The 19,075-nt window shown below is 38.8% G+C and overlaps 1 protein-coding gene across 1 annotated transcript; it reads left to right on the forward strand.

Moving 5' to 3' along the window:
* Positions 1-5,588: 5,588 nt before the first annotated feature.
* On the forward strand, positions 5,589-9,534 carry LOC149846710 (ABC transporter G family member 1-like). Its single transcript, XM_089998122.1, has 8 exons — positions 5,589-6,298; positions 6,440-6,519; positions 7,039-7,503; positions 7,779-7,865; positions 7,989-8,117; positions 8,222-8,416; positions 8,529-8,615; positions 8,721-9,534. Exons 1-8 carry the CDS (start codon positions 5,728-5,730, stop codon positions 9,393-9,395), a joined length of 2,289 nt encoding a protein of 762 aa, XP_089854248.1. The 5' UTR covers positions 5,589-5,727; the 3' UTR covers positions 9,396-9,534.
* Positions 9,535-19,075: the final 9,541 nt, after the last annotated feature.

Genomic DNA, 19,075 nt, shown 5'->3' on the forward strand with positions numbered 1-19,075 from the left:
TATCGAGTTACCTAAGGGAGTAAAGCACGTACGGTGTAAATGTGTCTTTAAGACCAAAAAGGACTCCAAAGGTAACATAGAGTGACATAAAGTAAGATTGGTTGCTAAATGATTCACCCAGATGGAGGGCATTGACTACAATGAGACATTTTCTCCTATCTCAACTAAAGAGTCAATCAGTATAATTTTGGCCCTCGTAGCTCATTATGACTTAGAGCTACATCAGATGGATGTGAAAATAGCGTTCCTCAATGAGGATTTGAATGAAGAGGTATACATGGAACAACCTCTTGGTTTCTCTGAAAATGATCGTCTGGTTTGCAAGCTCAACAAATCAATATATGAACTTAAACAGGCCTCCCGACAGTGGTATATTAATTTTTTCAAAGTCATTGTGACTTTCGGGTTTACAAAAAACATTATTGATCAATGTATATACCTTAAGGAAAGTAGGAGTAAGTTTATTATATTGATGTTGTATGTGGATGACATTTTACTTGCAACCACTGATATAAAGTTACTTTTAGAGACAAAACAGTTTCTTGCATCACATTTTGATATGAAAGATATGGGTGAGGCTGCTTATGTTCTTAGCATTGAGATCCGTCGAGACAGAGAAAAAGGTTTTCTAGACCTCTCCCAAAGATCCTATATAGATAAGGTGTTAAAGCGATCTGAAATGGAGAATTGTTCTCCTAGTTCAACACCCATATCAAAAGGTGGCAAGCTGAGCCTAAAGGATTGTTCACAGGACGATATTGACAAAGCACAGATGAGTGCTTATCCATATGCATCAGTTGTTGTCTGCTTACAGTACGTGCAAACATGTTCTCGACCAAATATTTCTTTTGTAGTAGGGGTGCTTGGAAGATTTTAGTCTAACCCAGGTATACCCCATTGGAAGGTTGTCAAGAAAGTCTTGTGGTACTTGCAAGAGACAAAAGACTATATGTTGACGTATCATAAAGTTGATCACCTCGAGGTCATTGGCTACTCAGAGGTAGACTTAGGAGGATGCCTTGATAGTAGAAAGTCTACTACTGGGTACGTCTTCTTACTTGTTGGGGGTGCAATCTCTTAGAGGAGTGGGAAGCAGACGACCACTGCTGCCCACACCGTGGAAGCAAAATTCATAGCATTGTATGAGACTACGTCGCAGACTATATGGTTAAAGAACTTCATATCACAGTTAAAGGTGGTTGATTCTATTGGCAAGTAACTGAAGGTCTACTGTGATAATGAAGTTGCGGTGTTCTTTTCGAACAACAACAAAAGTACTACGTCATGTAAGCATATAGAATTGAAGTATTTTGTTGTTAAAGAAAGGACGGAGAATCATTTAGTGCATATTGTTAATATTGGTACCAAAGAGATGATCATTGATCCTCTTACTAAAGGGCTAGCACCAGGATTATTTTCCGAACATGTAATGAGGATGAGCTTGTTAAACTCTTATTGACATATGCATATAAATAAAGTGATCACTTTCAGTTCATGATTCTTATTATTTTTGTTGTTAATCTCATAAGGATTAGAGATTCAACTAAGGACCAGTAGAATAGAATAAAAAGGTCATTCTATTCATTAAGTTATTCCCATAAGGTTTTCTGGTTAAGAGTTTATCGTCAGAACAAGTGGGAAAATGTTGGGATAAACCACCATGTTGGTGGTGGTTGCCCACGATGTGGATAGCGCTCCCCCACGGAAGGTGTTCCTTTCGTTAAACCCGTATAGAATCAGGAGGGAATGGTTACACAAATCGTTCTCACTCTGTGCCTATAAAAGGGGGTTTCATGAGCAACCCCAATACGGTGTAAAAAGGAGAATTAGTACAAGAAAATACAAGATAGGGTTTAGAGACTTACCTCTCCATTCAGAGTATTTCTGTCCGGTCGCAAGAATCGGTCCTGCTCACCGACTGCATCCGGCAGTCTGCGCTTGTGGAGGGTCACGGTCCAGCTGGGGAGAAACCACTCCTTGCTTCTATCAACCTCTGCTCCAGCCGACCTCCATTACCCGCAGAAGCACACTTATGGCTGCCTCAGGTATGCAGTCCTTCCATGTTGATATATTGTTTTCATAACAATATTTGTGTTTTCTTTGTCTTAGCGCAAGGCCACCGCCATTAAGGGGAGGTGATTCTGGACCAACCCATCATTGTTTTGTTAATAAATTCTTACTTTATTGTTAAAAAAAAATATAACAAAATTTAACCCTTTAATTATTATAAAAAAAAGGAAAATTATCTAATCATGAAAAAAAAAACATCCGCACTGGTTCTACATGCCATACTTACTATCAATGTCCAATGTCTCCGTAGCGTAAAACTCGGTGAGCTTACCCGTTGCAACATAACCTGTGGGTGGTTGTTTCTCATTGTAAAGACTTGCAAGGTCACGGAATAAAGTAGCTTCTTCTTTTTACACGGCGTTGTCCGCATGACATTGACACACTTTAAATGAGGTAAACATTGACCCTCACTTTAAAAAACAATGGTTTTAGACTTTTAGTATATGGAAAAGTAGGGGTGGTCTATGGGTCCCGGCCCAGCCTGCTAATAGATCGAGTTGACTGACCCAGGGTCAATGATTGTGGGGGCCATCCACATAGAGACCTTTCATTTGATGTGTTCATGGGTGTCGTCCATCTGGGCGATGAAGGGCATCCAAGGTACCTTGGACCTGATCCTCTCTCATAGAGAACTTGTCAGCACTGAGTTTGACAGGGCATGATAATGAAATTGATGCAACTTGATGTGTCCAATGGAATCAATCTCAAGTGAGAGCTGTCAATGATGGATATTAACATCAATTAAGTCATCTTCTCATTTCTCAAGATCAGGTTTATCTTGATACGACATTAATTTGATAGGATTGGGTCCTTAGTGGCTTTAATAGTACTTTAACAGTCAAATCACTGGATTAGTTAGCCACCTGAAGCATGCAATTTTTATGTACAACATTCCATTGTCTTTCATCCATTTTAATTAATACGAGTTTTGATGTGATAGATCATAGAGGAGAAGATCCAGTAAGTGCAAATAAGATCTAGCCAAGAGGCGTTGGATAGTAGATTAAATACCCTCTATTGTTTTAAGAGAAAAAAAAGAAAAGGAAAAACTTCACAAGTACCCTCTTCCTCCACTAATGGATGGGCCAACTCCATTCAATGTCCCTCGTCATTCATCTCCCAAACGGGCTGATGTAGTCCCTCGTCATTCATCTCATGACCCCCAAGTAAACGAAAGACAAAAGTCTCCTTGAACGAAATGAATGAGACACACGTGGCAACATTGCATTGGTTACTTTTTGTTCATCTTATTTATTTCAACTTTAGCATTGTAGTTCCGGTCGTCACCGCTTGCCCAAACATCGCCTTCATGCTCGGGAGTGACATGCACCGAATCCTCTCCAGTCATGCCCGCGGGACCCAACCCTTATGACCTCAAGATATCTCGATGACCCCACACACCACAAGGTCGTCCTAACCACATCGCTGCTTCGGAGAACTGTACCCAATCCTTTGACCACCATCTCCACCTCTTCCGAGTAACTTGCACCTTCCTATCACCCTCCCCTGCACCTCCTTTCCTCCGCCCTCGTCTCTATTCCCTCACCATGCTTGTACCCAGAGACGGACCCACATTAGCACCCTTCCCCCACCAAGAATTTAAAACTCACATTGGAGCTCTTACCTGGCTGCTCCCAACATAAATTACATACTCTCAAAAGGTGTTATTTATATATGCGCTTTACAAGTTCATTTGCCTCACATTAAAAAAAAAGAAAAAGAGTATGTAATAATATTACACAAAGTAAAGGGACACTTGGATATCAAGAAAAACATTACGAAGATCATGAATTCTAAAGTTACTAGTACTCTAAAATTTGGAGATTGTGAACTTGGTCCTGCTCTATATGATGGCAAATGTACTTTTAAATTCCATAGTGAAATGGCAAACCAACAGTCCCCTCCTACTGTTTAGCAAAATATTGATTTGTAATAAAATTCCAACGACAATGATTTCCTTTTAAAATCTTGTGAGCCCACATGAACTTGAGCTTAACTTCATTCAAGAAAAACATGACATCCGATGGTTCTTGAGGGAAAATGGGGTATTTGGTATCCGTCTTGGCTAATGATAATAACGTAATGTTTCTTATTATCAATCTAGTGAGCATGTTCTACCTCTATAGAAGAAAAAAAAATCAATAAATCAACTTTTTTAGCATCGATATTTTACATGCAATGTTTTTTCATGAGTTTTTACTCAATTGCAATAAATAAATTCTCAAGGAGACTTGTTTACTTGTCGTAGTCTAGTCCAAGAGACCGGGTCCATAGGAATACCTAAATCTTTTTTTTCCCTTTTTCTGAAAAGAAAATATAGAGGGCATTTAATATAGTGGTCAATACCTCTTTGCTAGATCTTATTTTCTTGCTTATGAATGCAAATGGGTCGCAGTTCTGAACCACATCGAAACCAGATCCTAGACTACCCATCAACCATACATATCCAAATATGGGTCAGAGATGAAACAAATTAATATGGTCAAGACAGTCTGGATCCTGGGATGGTAAGAGAAAATATGATGGGATATGGATTGTAATCAAAGACCAACATGACCCACTTCACCTTTTCCACGATAAAAGGTTTCACCTGTTTTCAGTAGATCCAGTACCACAAAAGCTCAGATCCTATTTGCTCCGGAACTTACTTACTTCTTAGTCGGATCCGGGCCCATTCTTTAAAAGTGGATATTGTCAATTTAAGCCAGACGGGACACATATCCGACCCATTTTCATCCTTAAAGATGCTGGTGGGTAGAACCAGTCATATGCGTACGTGAACCTATAACTAAGCATGTAACGACAGAAATAAATTGAGTTCATGAACATGGTTTCATTTTCCATGTGATGTGCTAACAGAAACACTCGACTTCAGGAACTTGGTCATAAAATGCACGATTCATGTGATTTTGTCCTCTCAACCTCTCCCTCCCAATGATTAATTCTCTCCAAGTATGACCAGGCTTTTCCATCCAATTGAAGCCCTTTTTCCAGTTTATGCATTCCTTTCACCCACTTATCCAGATAAACGGGATAAATCGGGAAATCTCATTATCATCTATAATAGAAGTTCCCACCTTCTCCCTTTCATCTGGATATGTGGTTGCATCCAAACACAACCTAAGCATATATATTAACCTGTTGCGTAAGACGCCTAAATGCTTGGAGGATGGGAAATATTAAAATCAAATCAATAGCTCAAAACCTAAGCTGGTCTTTAAGCATATCGTTGACTTACTCTGATTCTTTTTGGCTCGGGTCATAAAAAATAAAAAAGGTAAAGATAAGTTGGCAAGAAATATTAAATTCATCCCCCTTCGAAGGAAAAGGTCGAGTTTACAGTGTGAACCTTGAACCCCCTTCATTGACCATTCATCCCTCTTACAGTCCTACCGCGTGATATTAAATTGACTACAAATACTCTTGACTGACTAAGTCATTGTTTGAACAGAAATGGGAACACGGGTCCCATGACTTGAAATGGTGTATAAATAACACAAGTACCATTACACAAACACAAGCCTCTAAAGTGGTCTCCCAATAGAGATTCTAACGCAGTCTCCTTACCAAAGAGAACCATCCTCTCTCATTTCTCTTGCTTGGTGGTGGTGTTCTAGGTAGAGCAGAGTGAACTTCATAGCTATAGGACTATAGATCATGGAGACCAAGATCAATGTCCCTCGATGGACGCCTAGTCCAAGCCCGACCAGATCGCCCCGAGATGCGCCCACCAAGGCTAAGGACGATCTTGATTTCGATAACTTTGTGACCGAGGGCAGCATTGACCTGAACCCACTCAGACACACCACTAGGCAGGGATCGATGTATGGCTCTGACACGGAAGATGAGGTTTCAGTGGTGAATGAGCAATTCTTCCCAACACCAACGTTACCTAAGCCTCAGAATCACCAAGTGGAGCAGAGAATGGTGGCTGCCTCGCCGATGCATGAGATCAGGACGGTGGCAGAAGCAGAAATGGTGGGGTATACTTATAGGAGGGAGGAAGGTCCCAGAGAGAGCAAGTGGGAGGGTGTTCCTCCCCTAGGAGGAATGGATCAGTCTGGTGTCTACTTGACTTGGAAGGATTTGTGGGTGACTGCCTCGAATGGGAAGGGTGGGACTCGGGCTATATTGCAGGGGCTGACTGGGTATGCTCAGCCCGGTGAGATTCTAGCCATCATGGGCCCTTCAGGTTGTGGTAAATCCACTCTTCTTGATACATTAGCAGGTAAATATTGAGCAGAAACCTCTCTCTCTCTCTCTCTCTCTCTCTCTCTCTCTCTCTCTCTCTCTCTCTCTCTCTCTCTCTCTCTCTCTCTCTCTCTCTCTCTCTCTCTCTCATATGTTGGTTTGATGCATTTTGATTCAGGGAGATTGGGCTCTAACACAAAGCAGACAGGAGAGATACTTGTGAATGGTCGAAGGCAAGCCTTGGGATATGGGACCTCGGTGAGTAGTAATCTATCTTGCCGCATATCAGCTTTCTTTGATAAATTCAGTGAGCTGACCTTAAAAGCTTGTTCGGTTGGCTAACATACATTTCTAGGCTCTAATTAGCAATATAAAGCTATCTCACAAATATCACCAATATGTTGAAAATATGGTCTTTTAGGCCCGACAATATCATACCAAAAGCATACCATATTCCCAGTCTCCTTTTCACGATATTAACATGTTCTTATAAGAAATCGTGGTATTATAACTGGCTAAGAACATTTTCTCCGCTATATTTTATACTATCTATACTTTTGTAATTCATACATTTATACCAGCATGCCAAAATTTTCGTAAGGAAACCACTTTTTTCCACATCTAGTTAGAAAGATTTTCCTCATCAAGTTTTCCAGGTAACGGAATTTGTTTGGATTTCATGGAGATGGTTATATTTCATGCGTATCTTTAGCCTAAAGCATTACTAATCTTTTTTTAGAGCTAATAAGGTACTGTGTGCTTTGGTATTGGATGCAGGCATATGTGACTCAAGAGGATACACTGATGAGCACCCTTACTGTGAGAGAGGCCGTGTATTACTCTGCTCAGCTCCAACTGCCAGACTCCATGTCAAAAGCAGAGAAGAGAGAAAGAGCCGAGACCACAATCAGAGAGATGGGTCTGCAGGATTCCATGAACACTAGGATCGGTGGTTGGGGTTTCAAAGGGTTGAGTGGAGGCCAAAAGAGGAGGGTGAGCATCTGCATTGAGATCCTGACCCGGCCCAAGCTTCTCTTTTTGGACGAGCCCACAAGTGGGCTTGACAGTGCTGCATCCTACCACGTGATGAGTAGGATCGTGGGTCTAGCCAAGCATGATGGAAGGACTGTAATAGCATCTATACATCAGCCTAGCAGCGAAGTTTTTGAGCTCTTTCACAATCTCTACCTCCTCTCTGCAGGAAAAACTGTCTACTTTGGCCAAACTTCAGGCGCAAGCGAGGTAATTGTCTACCGCTATACTACATCATCATGCAATTACAAAGTTTTTCCTCCTAAAGCAATATATATATATATATATATATATATATATATATATATATATATATATATATATATATATATATATATATATATATATATATCAGAAGCCACCTCTGATTGTATGTCATCAATTTCTAAGATGGGTGCAAGTGTTAACACATACATCTGTACTAACCTCTTTGGTGCATTAATAATTTAGTGGCATTAATTTGCATTCGATTGCTTTCATTGCAGTTCTTTGCTGTAAATGGGTTCGCTTGCCCATCTTTGAGGAATCCATCGGACCACTATCTTAGAACAATCAACTCTGACTTCGACAAGGTGAGAAGAATGCAATCTTCCTTCAAACTTTTAGAGCTAGCGTCATGATTGATGTACAAACTCTTGTTTAGAAAAAAGAAAAAACTAATCATAAATCATTCTTTTGCTAATGTTCTCTTTTAGGATGTCGAGCAAGGAAAGGATGCAAGAGTAGTTACAGCAGTACAGGCAATCAACCGTCTTGTTGTTTCCTACAGTTCATCCCATATTGCACAGCAAGTGTCGAGAAGAGTTGCAGAAATCAACAAAAGGGTAAGAACAAAGGGATTACTACCTTTACCTCGACTGTTGCTTTTCTTCCATGTTTTCATTTTTCTTATCGATGACTAAGGAGAGACTCAAATTCAAATTTGTAGGAGGGAGCACCATTGCAAAACAAAGGAAGCCAAGCAAGTTTCTTTACACAAGCCATGGTCCTCACCAGGAGATCCTTTGTGAACATGTATAGGGATCTTGGTTACTACTGGTTGCGTCTAGCTATCTACATAGCCTTGTGCCTGTGCGTGGGCACTATATTCTACAATGTTGGACATTCCTTTGGATCTATTCAGGTATATAGCTTAACAAATTAACAAGGTCGCCCTTATACAGTTTCATGTATTATACCAACCACTGTCATGTAAGGATTTGTTCAATTGTTTATGAGAAACTCAAAAATTGCAGGCTAGAGGATCCATGCTCATGTTTGTGGCTGCATTCCTAACATTCATGGCTATCGGTGGATTCCCTTCTTTCGTTGAGGACATGAAGGTTTGCTCTCTCTCTCTCTCTCTCTCTCTCTCTCTCTCTCTCTCTCTCTCTCTCTCTCTCTCTCTCTCTCTCTCTCTCTCTCTCAGATATCAATTGTATTTGCAGATTTTTGGACGTGAGAGGCTGAATGGGCACTACGGTGTCACAGCATTCGTGATGGGGAACACATTCTCATCAATCCCTTACCTCCTTTTGATCTCTGTGATCCCTGGAGCAATTGCCTACTACTTGGTGCGTCTCCAGAGTGGGGTGGAGCACTTTGTCTACTTTGCACTGGTGTTGTTTGTATGCATGATGCTGGTGGAGAGCTTGATGATGATTGTGGCCAGCATTGTTCCTGATTTCTTGATGGGCATCATCACTGGAGCAGGAATACAAGGAGTGATGATGCTCAATGGAGGATTCTTTAGGTTGCCTGGAGATCTTCCCAAGCCATTCTGGAGATATCCAATGTATTACATAGCCTTCCACAAGTATGCCAACCAAGGGTTCTACAAGAATGAGTTTGAAGGGCTGACCTTCCCCAACAACATGGCAGGGGGGGCACCAACCATCACTGGTGAGGAGATTCTGAGGAACACGTGGCAGGTGGAGATGGGGTACTCCAAATGGGTGGATCTTGCCATTCTCTTTGGAATGGTCATCCTCTATAGGGTCATGTTCTTGTCCATCATCAAGCTCACAGAGAAGATGAAGCCAATCATCAGAGCCTTCATGGCTCGATCTTCCAAACAGGCTACTCAAGTGATGTACACCGTTCCCCCAAACTCAACTCCTTGAGTTGCAGATATGAGTATATTTATTAGCTTGTGAGATTGTTCAAGCACAAAATAATTATGTGCCAAGTTCCTTCAATTCTCGTTGAATCGGAACTTGAGTTTGTAATTGCTACAACTGAAAATAAAGAACGTTTGTATAATTCTTATAAATGAGCAAGAAGCAAGAATATGTTCCATTAACTTCTATCCTGTTCTGTAGCAAATTCAGCACAGGTAATTAGAACACGAGCACGCACACGGATTCTTTTTTTGTTTTTTGACATGATATTCAAGAACACTGATTTAAATATGTTTTGGGCTGTGATTGGTGATATTCATGTCCTATATGAATTTTCTTGGTTTTATTGCATGGTTACAGTTCGCAACCTATGTCAGGGATTCTTCAACTTGCCCTCCTGTCATGTTCCTTTGTATACTATTTTTAATAGAAAATTGCACAAAAAATGATGTATCTTAGTGTCCTTTTACCTGTGTCCTTATGACATTGTTCACAACCTCCTTGACTAGTACATCCATGCACATTTATGAAATTCACTTTATAGCCCACAAAAGCGAAGCAGGTTATATGTCCCCCCCCCCCCCCAAACAGGGCAGTTAGCTACATCTCATGTTCGGGGGTCCCAAAGAGCACCACGTATGTAAGCATGTGTGTCTCGTATCCCCATGTTTGTCAGCATTAATTAGCGTTGGAGTTCGATGCGATTGCAAAGACTTAAGTACCCTCTCCTCCATTGGTGCAAAAAAAAATGACGATTCTTGAAAAAGAGTGGTTGTAAAGACTTAAGTGCCCCAAAGATGATTATTTAAGACTTAGTCTCTGCACTGCAGAATTATCTGAGAAAGAAATCTCCCCTGGAGGAGGCCATGAACATCAACCCTCTCACTCTCTCTCTCTCTTCTATTTCTGCTTCTATGCACATCCAACAGAAGATCTTACATTTCTCCATCAAGCACTGGCTGACCTGCACATTGACTGTTGTGGAGCCTGATTCAGAGTTTTTACCCTTATAGGAGGAGGGTTTGGGGGCTCATCCCAGCGTGGGTAGCATCATTCAACTAAATGAGTTGTAGATCCTGATTCAGAGTTTTTACCCTTACAGGAGAGGGGTCTGGGGGCTCCTCCCAGCGTGGGTAGCATCATTCAACTTGAAAAGTTGTGGAGTCTGATTCAAAGTTTTTACCCTTACAGAAAAGGGGGGTCTAAGGGCTCCTCCCAGCGTGGGTAGCATCATTCAACTTGAAGAGTTGTGGAGTCTGATTCAGAGTTTTTACCCTTACAGAAGGGGGGTCTGAGGGCTCCTCCCTGCGTGGGTAGCATCATTCAACTTGATGAGTTGTGGAGTCTGATTCAGAGTTTTTGCCCTTATAGGAGGAGGGTTTGGGGGTTCCTCCCAACGTGCATAGCATCGTTCGACTTGATTCGTTGTGGAGCCTGATTCAGAGTTTTTGCCCTTACAGGAGAAGGGTTTGGGGGCTCCTCTCAACGTGGGTAGCATCGTTCAACTTGATTCGTTATGGAGCCTGATTTAGAGTTTTTGTCGTTACAGGAGGGGGGTCCGGGGGCTCCCCTCCGGCACGGGTCCCGGGTGCCGTGGTCAAAAAATGCACAGAGTGTCATGGTGAGAAAGACATATGTTTGTTCCAAGCAAGGTTGGAAGAAATCAATGGAAAATTCAACAGAGAGCATGCCAAAATCAAGATGTGGATGTCAAGCGAGAATGGTGTTGTGCAACTCAAATAACATAAAAAAATAAAGGTCTGGTTTTTAGTTAAAATAGGGAATGAAATTACAATAGAAATTGCTTAAAATTTACAAGAATAAACTAGACTCCATAACGAAGACACCATTTTTTACGGATTTGGAATATGACCTCCGGTTAGGGAGATATGGCCCTCATAAGTTGGTCCTAATTCGGGTAGCGATTTACAGCGATTTGCTTACTGAATAACACTATAAATCGCTATAACGATTTGCGGAAGACACTACAAATCGCTATAGTGAGATTCAAAAACACTATAAATTGCTATAGCGATTTGTGGAAGACACTACAAATCGCTATAGTGAGATTCAAAAACACTATAAATCGCTATAGCGATTTACGGAAGACACTACAAATCGCTATAGTGAGATCCAAAAACACTATAAATCGCTATAACGATTTGCGGAAGACACTACAAATCATTGTTGAAAAGCCGAATAACACTATAAATCGTTGTGGGGCTCATTGGAGACCCGAAATACTACAAATCGTTGTAGAAAAGCCCGATAACACTACAAATCGCTGTCCTTGGACCCCCGCCCGCTGTCCGCGCAGCGGGATCCGCACCAGGGGGGAGCCCCCGGACCCCCCTCCTGTAAGGGCAAAAACTCTAAATCAGGCTCCACAACGAATCAAGTTGAATAATGCTACCCACGCTCGAAGGAGCCCTCAGACCCCTCTTCTGTAAGGGTAAAAAATCTGAATCAGACTCCACAACTCTTCAAGTTGAACGATGCTAGAGTCAGTGTGCAGGTCAGTCGGTGTTTGATGGAGCAATGTAGGATCGTCTGTTGGATGTGCATAGAAGTAGAGAAAGAAGGGAGATAGAGTGAGAGGGTTGATGTTCATGGCCTTCTTCAGGGAGAACTCTTTGTCTCCCTTGATTTCTTCTCTAGAGAGAGAGAGAGAGGGTTTTACAGTGTTTTACGGAGAAAGAAGAAGAAGACTTTGAAGAGTCAACATCATCCTCGACTTTCTGGATAGAGGACATGTTTGTCCTTTTTTTGAACGGAGAAAGAAGAAGAAGACTTTGAAGAATCAACATCATCCTCGACTTTCTGGATGAAGGACATGTTTGTCTTTTTTTTGAACTGTTTATTTTTTCTTTTTTGAATAAAGGGCATTTTTATCATTTTCTCAAACCATCACTTTATGAGAAGAATAGCAAGAAAGGGTACTTAAGTCTTTGCAACAACACCAGAGTCCGATGCAAAGTTATGTCAACATACACGGGAATACGAACCCCATGTGCTTGTATACATGGTGCTCATTCAAAGCCCCGAACACAGACGTGGGATTCAGTGAATCATCGGGGGGGAACATACACCACCCTCTCCCACAAAAGCTCCAAATCATCTGGTAGAGGTAACTCATGAACCTTACCAAGCTGAAGGGACATCACGAGTTAGAACCGATGGGTGTACGTCCCTTGCCATTAGACCAAAGATGAGTGTAATCCCTGAAGCTTGCTGTTTTGGCTTTAAGGAAAGGCAACATAGAGAAAATCGGTAAAACTCAAGAGCTGGGTAACAGCTATCCAGAAAGGTGAAACTACCAGCATATCTCTTCCTTATAAGGGAGAGGTTCTCACTCGGAAAAGATGTACGAGAAAGTGAGAAGACCCCCTCCTGAAAAAGGCTTGTTACATATCTTCTACATTTGTGCACTTTGTCTCTATGTTTTCTCTACAGTAGTGTCAAAGTCCTGGTTCGAGGTGTGCCCAGAGCCATCTTTGAGTCAATGTTCAGAGTCACTCTTTGACACTCGAAGCCACAACGATCATTGGAAAATAAGCACGAGAAAGGATCAGTACTTGTTTGTTCTTTTAGAAGAGTTGTTTTTTTTCTGCAACTAACCGAGTTCGATTAGATTTCCAACCTCAGACGGTGGAAATTCGAATAACACATAAAAAAAAGAAAAATAAAAAAATTAATATAAGGTAGTTTTTCATTAACCGTATCATTTTTTTAAAGTCTGATAGCTCTCTAGATTCCACTAACCTACCCCACTAAAAAACAAAAAAAACAAAAACAAAAAATTGAAAAGAAGAGGTGGAAAACCCCCTCTGAAAACACTCTTTCATTTTTTTTATTAGTTCAATTTTTATTTCTCAAAGAAAATAAGAGACCCTGAATCGGGTCTATTATAATAAAAAATAAAAAACAGACCCTTGCAAGAAAACCCCTGCAAAAAAAAAATTTGTGGTTATATTGCTTTAAAAAAAAACAAAAAAAAAAAACAACATAGACCCCTGATCAGAATCCACATCAAGTCGCTAGAGGGTCACCGACAAAAGAAAAATAGGTGACCCCAAAAGTTAAAAACCTCCTCTATTTTTTTTTGTCCTCTAAAAAAACAACAAAAATATAAAACTTTAATTTTTTTGTTTTTAAGAAGCAGAGAGTCTCTGATCGCCGTCACCAGCACTAGGTCGCCAGTAGTGAACGCCCATTTTCAAAGAAAAAAAGGGGTTTTCCTTTCTTTTCGATTAACAAAAAAAAGGGGGGGCGGGTCACAGAGGGTCGTCGGTATCTGGCGACCCCTCTTCACAAAAGAAAAAAATTTTGTAGATACTTTCCTTTTTTTTCGTTAACAGGAAACAGAAAAAAAATGCCAACATAGCAAAAGGGAGATTTGCAGAGGGATGCCACTGTCCGACAACCACTCTTCACTAAAAAACGAACAAAACAAAACAAATCAGGAGAATCGGGAGATTACTTTCATTTTTTCCCTCTTTTTTTCTTTTTCTCTGTTGTCGGCTCATCAACCACTGCTGCTGTCACCTTTTTTCGACATGCCAAGCAGACTACCTGTAGTGGAAGATCGAACCCAAATCGGCCTTCAAAAAAAAATCACAAAAGTTCAACGACCTGAAAGGGAATTTTTTTTTCACTCAAAGTTTTCAGTTTCTCAAAGGTTCGGGTGATTTTATACGGATTAGTAGGTAATATTACTAAACTGCCCCTAGTCTTTTCCACTAATATCGGTCAAGCCCCTGTCTGATTCATTTACATTTTTGTCCATGTTCTTTTATGTTAATGCCTGCTATATCCTGTTGCAATAAAATTACATCTCTGCCCCTGTTATTTTTATATTTGACTTTTGTATCTCTCATTTTACAAAACAGGCCCTTAATCTTTTGGTAATTTTTAGAAAGAGACCTGAACTCTAACATATATCCAAAACAGACTTATATTTTATGAGATTTTGCAGAAAACCTCCTGGGTTTTTTTAAGTTTTGTTTTTGGGGGTTCTATTTTTTTTTCAGTTTTCACCTTTGACTTTTTTAAAATTATAGAAATGTGCTCAGAGTTTGCAGTTTGCCTCATTGATCTTAGTTTTAGTTGCAATAAGTTAGAAATTGATTGTATTCTATTTCTTTGATATTTGCATGACAAAATATGTTTAATATCATGAATTTACTGATTAAGAACATGACATTTTATGAGTTCATAGCTAATATTATTATATTTACCTTCTTGTTGAATGTTGGACATATCTTTATTATGCTTTACCAACATAAAATACTTAAATTCAGAAGAATGATTAGTAGGGTTTGTGCTACTGAATTAGCCAAAACTAATAAATTAAATGGAATCAATTTGCATATTTGGAAGAGGAGGATTCATCTCATTTTGACCTTAGAGAGCATAGAGAATACGCTAACTACTGAAATGAGAGACACTAGTGACAAAGTTAAAGAAGTAGATAAAATTGTTTATCTTAAATATAAAAAAGATAACATGTTAGCCAGAACCATCATGCTCACCTACATGGATGACGATCTCATTTGGGTTTTCAAAGATTACCCTACAACAAAGTCTATGTTTGATGATATTTCAAAGAAATATGATACTACCTCTGAAACTCATATTCAATTGCTCTTGGAGCAATATAATTCGTGTAGGATGCAAAAAAATAGCAATATAGTTGACCACGTGAATAAAATGCTAGTAATGTCAAAAGACTTGACGATTGTTGAAAGTATGATTTCTGATCGTATGCATATATCCACTATTTTGTATAGTCTCCCATCTTCATAGAAGATGGTGTAAACTACTCTAAGACTAAACTCTAAAAACCTATCTTTGGAAGTGCCACCTGCTCAACTTAAAATTGAGCAACAACATATACAACAATACAAGAAAAGTGAATTACATTTCGCAAAAGATACTCTAAACCATAGTCATAGCACTTTTAAATGCCCACATTTAAAAAAAAAATTTAAGTAATGACAAATTTGATATGAGAAAAGGTCCAACATTCTTTAAGTCGTAGGGAGCCACCTCCCAGGTAAAGTACTTCAAGTGTGAAAAACTTGGACACTTCAAGAAAAATTGCTAGAGTCGGACGAACAACAATAATAACAAGAACAATAAAAATGGTCAGCAAAAGGTGAGGCGTGAAATAATCTATGTGATATCAGAATGCTCTTATGCGGACTACGCTCTTTCGAGATGGTGGGTGGACTCTAGGGTGACACGTCATATAGCCATGAGAAAGGAAGGAATGGTGGACATAATCGAGTATAAACCCAAAGAACATTAGGTGTACATGGTGAACAACACTTACTCTAATGTTATGGGTGTTGGGACTTATTGTATTGAAACATCTAGGAACAATGTTCTCTTGTCAAATATCTTGTTTATACCGTCCATGAGACATAATCTAGTGTTTGTTCCGGCTTTAGTTTCTAAGGGTTTTGAAGTTAAATTTTTATCAAGAAAGGTTACTATGGAAAAACATGGTCGACTTTTTTTTGATGCAGTCTTTGATAAACAACATGGTTTGTTCAAAAATTTTAATTTTGAGATGAATAAAATTTAATCTATTTCTATTTATATTGACAATGTCTTAAATGTGGATGTAAATGTCTAGCACCAAAGACTTGGATATATTAATTTAAAAAAAAGTGAAGAAACTTATTGAATTAAATCTAATACCTTACTTTAATGAATTTTCTTTTCACATATGTGAACCTTATATTTATGAAAAAATGATCTTCATCTTCTTCTCATCAGACTTAAGTTGACCACAAAAGGTCTAGAGCTCCCCTCGTCTTACTTGGATGACTATTATGTTTACTTGTCGGAGAAACTGTGTTATGCTTTAGACATAGATGACATGTAAGATAACTTGTCATATGATGAGACAATAAAATCACATGAGTCATTAGACTAGATTAAAGTTATAGACAAGAAAATTGAGTCTATTGAGAAAAAACAGGTCTTGAAATTGACTGATTTACTTGAGAAGTCATTAGATGTAAATGGATTTTAAAGAAGCAATTCGAGTCCGAAGTTAGTATTGATAAATTTAAAGCAAGGTTGGTAGCTAAAGAATTTTCTCATAAAGAAGGGTTAGACTATGTTGATACATATTTATTTGTTGCAAAATTTGACTCGATAAGGATAATTCTTGTTATTGTAGCTCACTATGACCTAAATCTACATCAAATAAATGTTAAAACTGTATTTTTTAATGATGAGCTTAAGAAAACTATTTTCATGGAACAACCTAAAAGCTATATAATTAAAGGCAAAGAAGATAAAGTATATAGGTTAAAAAATCTCTATATAGACTCAAGCAATCACCATGTCAATAGTATTTAAAGCTTCATAAAGAAATTACGTTATTAGGGTTTGTAGCAAATAAATTTGACCACTGTGTTTATGTCTGGAAAAGTGAGAGTAAATTTGTTATTCTCTCACTATACGTGGATGACATTCTTTTGACTAAAAACGATAATGATATGATTGTCAAAACCAAGTCATGGTTAAATTCTCAATTCGAGATAAAAGACATAGGAAAGTATCCTATGTTCTTGGAATTAAAATCACTCATAATAAAAATTCTAAACTTTTAAGCTTGAGTAAAAAAAAGTATATAAATCATGTACTAAAAAAATTTAAATTAGTGTTTGCAAGCTTGTTAGAAAACATATGATAAAACGTGTCAAATTAAGTAAGAATGATAGTTCTGGTAATGAACAAGAAAGACTGAATGTCCCTTATGCACAAGCTATTGAAAGCATGATGTATGTTATGCTATACAAAATGTCTGATATCGGCTTTGTTGTTGACCTCGTTAGTTGCTACTAAAGTAATCCTAATTGGTCTCACTGGCAAGCAATAAAGAGAATATTTTGATATTTAAAAGAGACGGTAAACTTGAAACAATGTTAATGATGCTTTAGAATTAATTGGATATTCTGATGCTAACTTTACAGGCAGTAGGGATGATAGTGAATTCACTTCTAGATATGTTTTTCTTTTTGAAAAAATATCAGTCTCCTGATCTTGTAAGAAACAAGATTGTGCAGCTCAGCATACTCAGGAAGCATAATATATTGCATGCAATGCAGTTGCCAGATTTATCGTTTGGATAAGCTATTTTATTAATAATTTAAAGCAGAATATAACCAATGAGCCAGTTCAAATTTATTATGATAATCAAGTTGTCATCTCTCAATTCAGGTCCTGGTCATAATCAAGCAAACAAAATAGAATATCTTGTCTTTTAAGAGTGAGCCTAGATCGACATGACTCAAACCTCATAGTGAAACTTGGAACCTGATTGGATCTGAGTTGCTTTTTTTGAAAAAAGGATAGGATTTGAGATTCTGCAGTACTAGATCCATTGAAAACAGGTAAAGTTTATTTTTTTACAAACGATAAAGAAGTATCGTTAATTTTTTCATGCTCGTTCCAAGTTAGAAGTATCATTTTGACACAAGCTTTCTTACGTTGTTTCTTCACTAGGAAAAAGGTGAAGAGAGTCATTTTGGACCCATACCCGACCCATTTTCATCATATATAACTAAGCATGTAACGATAGAAATCAATGAGTTCATGAACATGATTTGATTTTCCTTGTGGACTTGGTCATAAAATGAAAGATGCATGTGATTTTGTCCCCTCAACCTCTCCCTCCCGATGATTAATTCTTGCCAAGTATGACCAGACTTTTCCATCCAATTGAAGCAGTTTTTCCAGTTTATGCCTTCCTTGTATCAACTTACCCAAACAAAATAGATAAGCTGGGAAATCTAATTATCATCTACAATAAAAGATCCACCTTCCGCTCATCTGGATAATAAGTGGTTGCATCCAAACACGATCTGAGCATAGGGTCATATATTAACCTGTTCAGTAAGACGCGTAAATACTTGGAAGATGAAAAACATTAAAATCAAGTCAATAGCTCGAAGCCCCAAAGGGGTTTGTCCTAGTGGGATTTGGGTCTAGGCAGCTAAGCAGGCAGTCTAGGTTCAAATTCATGAAAGTTACTTTCTTGGGCAAGCTGAAGCATGATGACTCCCTGGGAGCACGGGGTAAGCTCACGTAGTTTTACGCTGACAGGATAGTGATAGTAAGTACTACAGGCGGATCCAGTGCGACTAGGTCTCTGATACCGAAAGCAGTTTTTTCGTGTAAATATCAAAAAAAAAAAATCAATAGCCATTAAGCATACTTTATTATAGCAACTAGGACGGGTCGAATAGTTGACTTCCTCTTGGGGTAATAAAAATGAAAATAAATAAAAAAGAGGGTAAGGCGACTATGCGTCTCATTCAAAAAAACGAAAAGGTGGTAGGTGTCATTCTCCCTTTATTTACTAAAAATAAGGCAAGAAAATGCCAAGGAAGCATCCAATAGAAGTGCAAAATTGAAAGGGAAGGTAGAGTCTACAGTCTGGACCCTGAACCCCTTTCATTGACCATCCATCCCCAATACCGCGTGATATTAAATTGACTGCAAATATTCTTGACTGACTAAGTCATTGTTTGAACAGAAATGGTGTATAAATAATACAATCATCAAGTACCATTGCACAAAACACAAGCAGCCTTCAAAAGTGGTCTCTTTGCAATAGAGATTCTAACGCAGTGTCTATACCAAAGAGAACCATCCTCTCTCAT

Source organism: Nuphar pumila, chromosome 2 (assembly GCF_984573655.1).
Source record: "Nuphar pumila chromosome 2, dmNupPumi1.hap1.1, whole genome shotgun sequence".
Classification (NCBI taxonomy): Eukaryota; Viridiplantae; Streptophyta; class Magnoliopsida; order Nymphaeales; family Nymphaeaceae; genus Nuphar; species Nuphar pumila.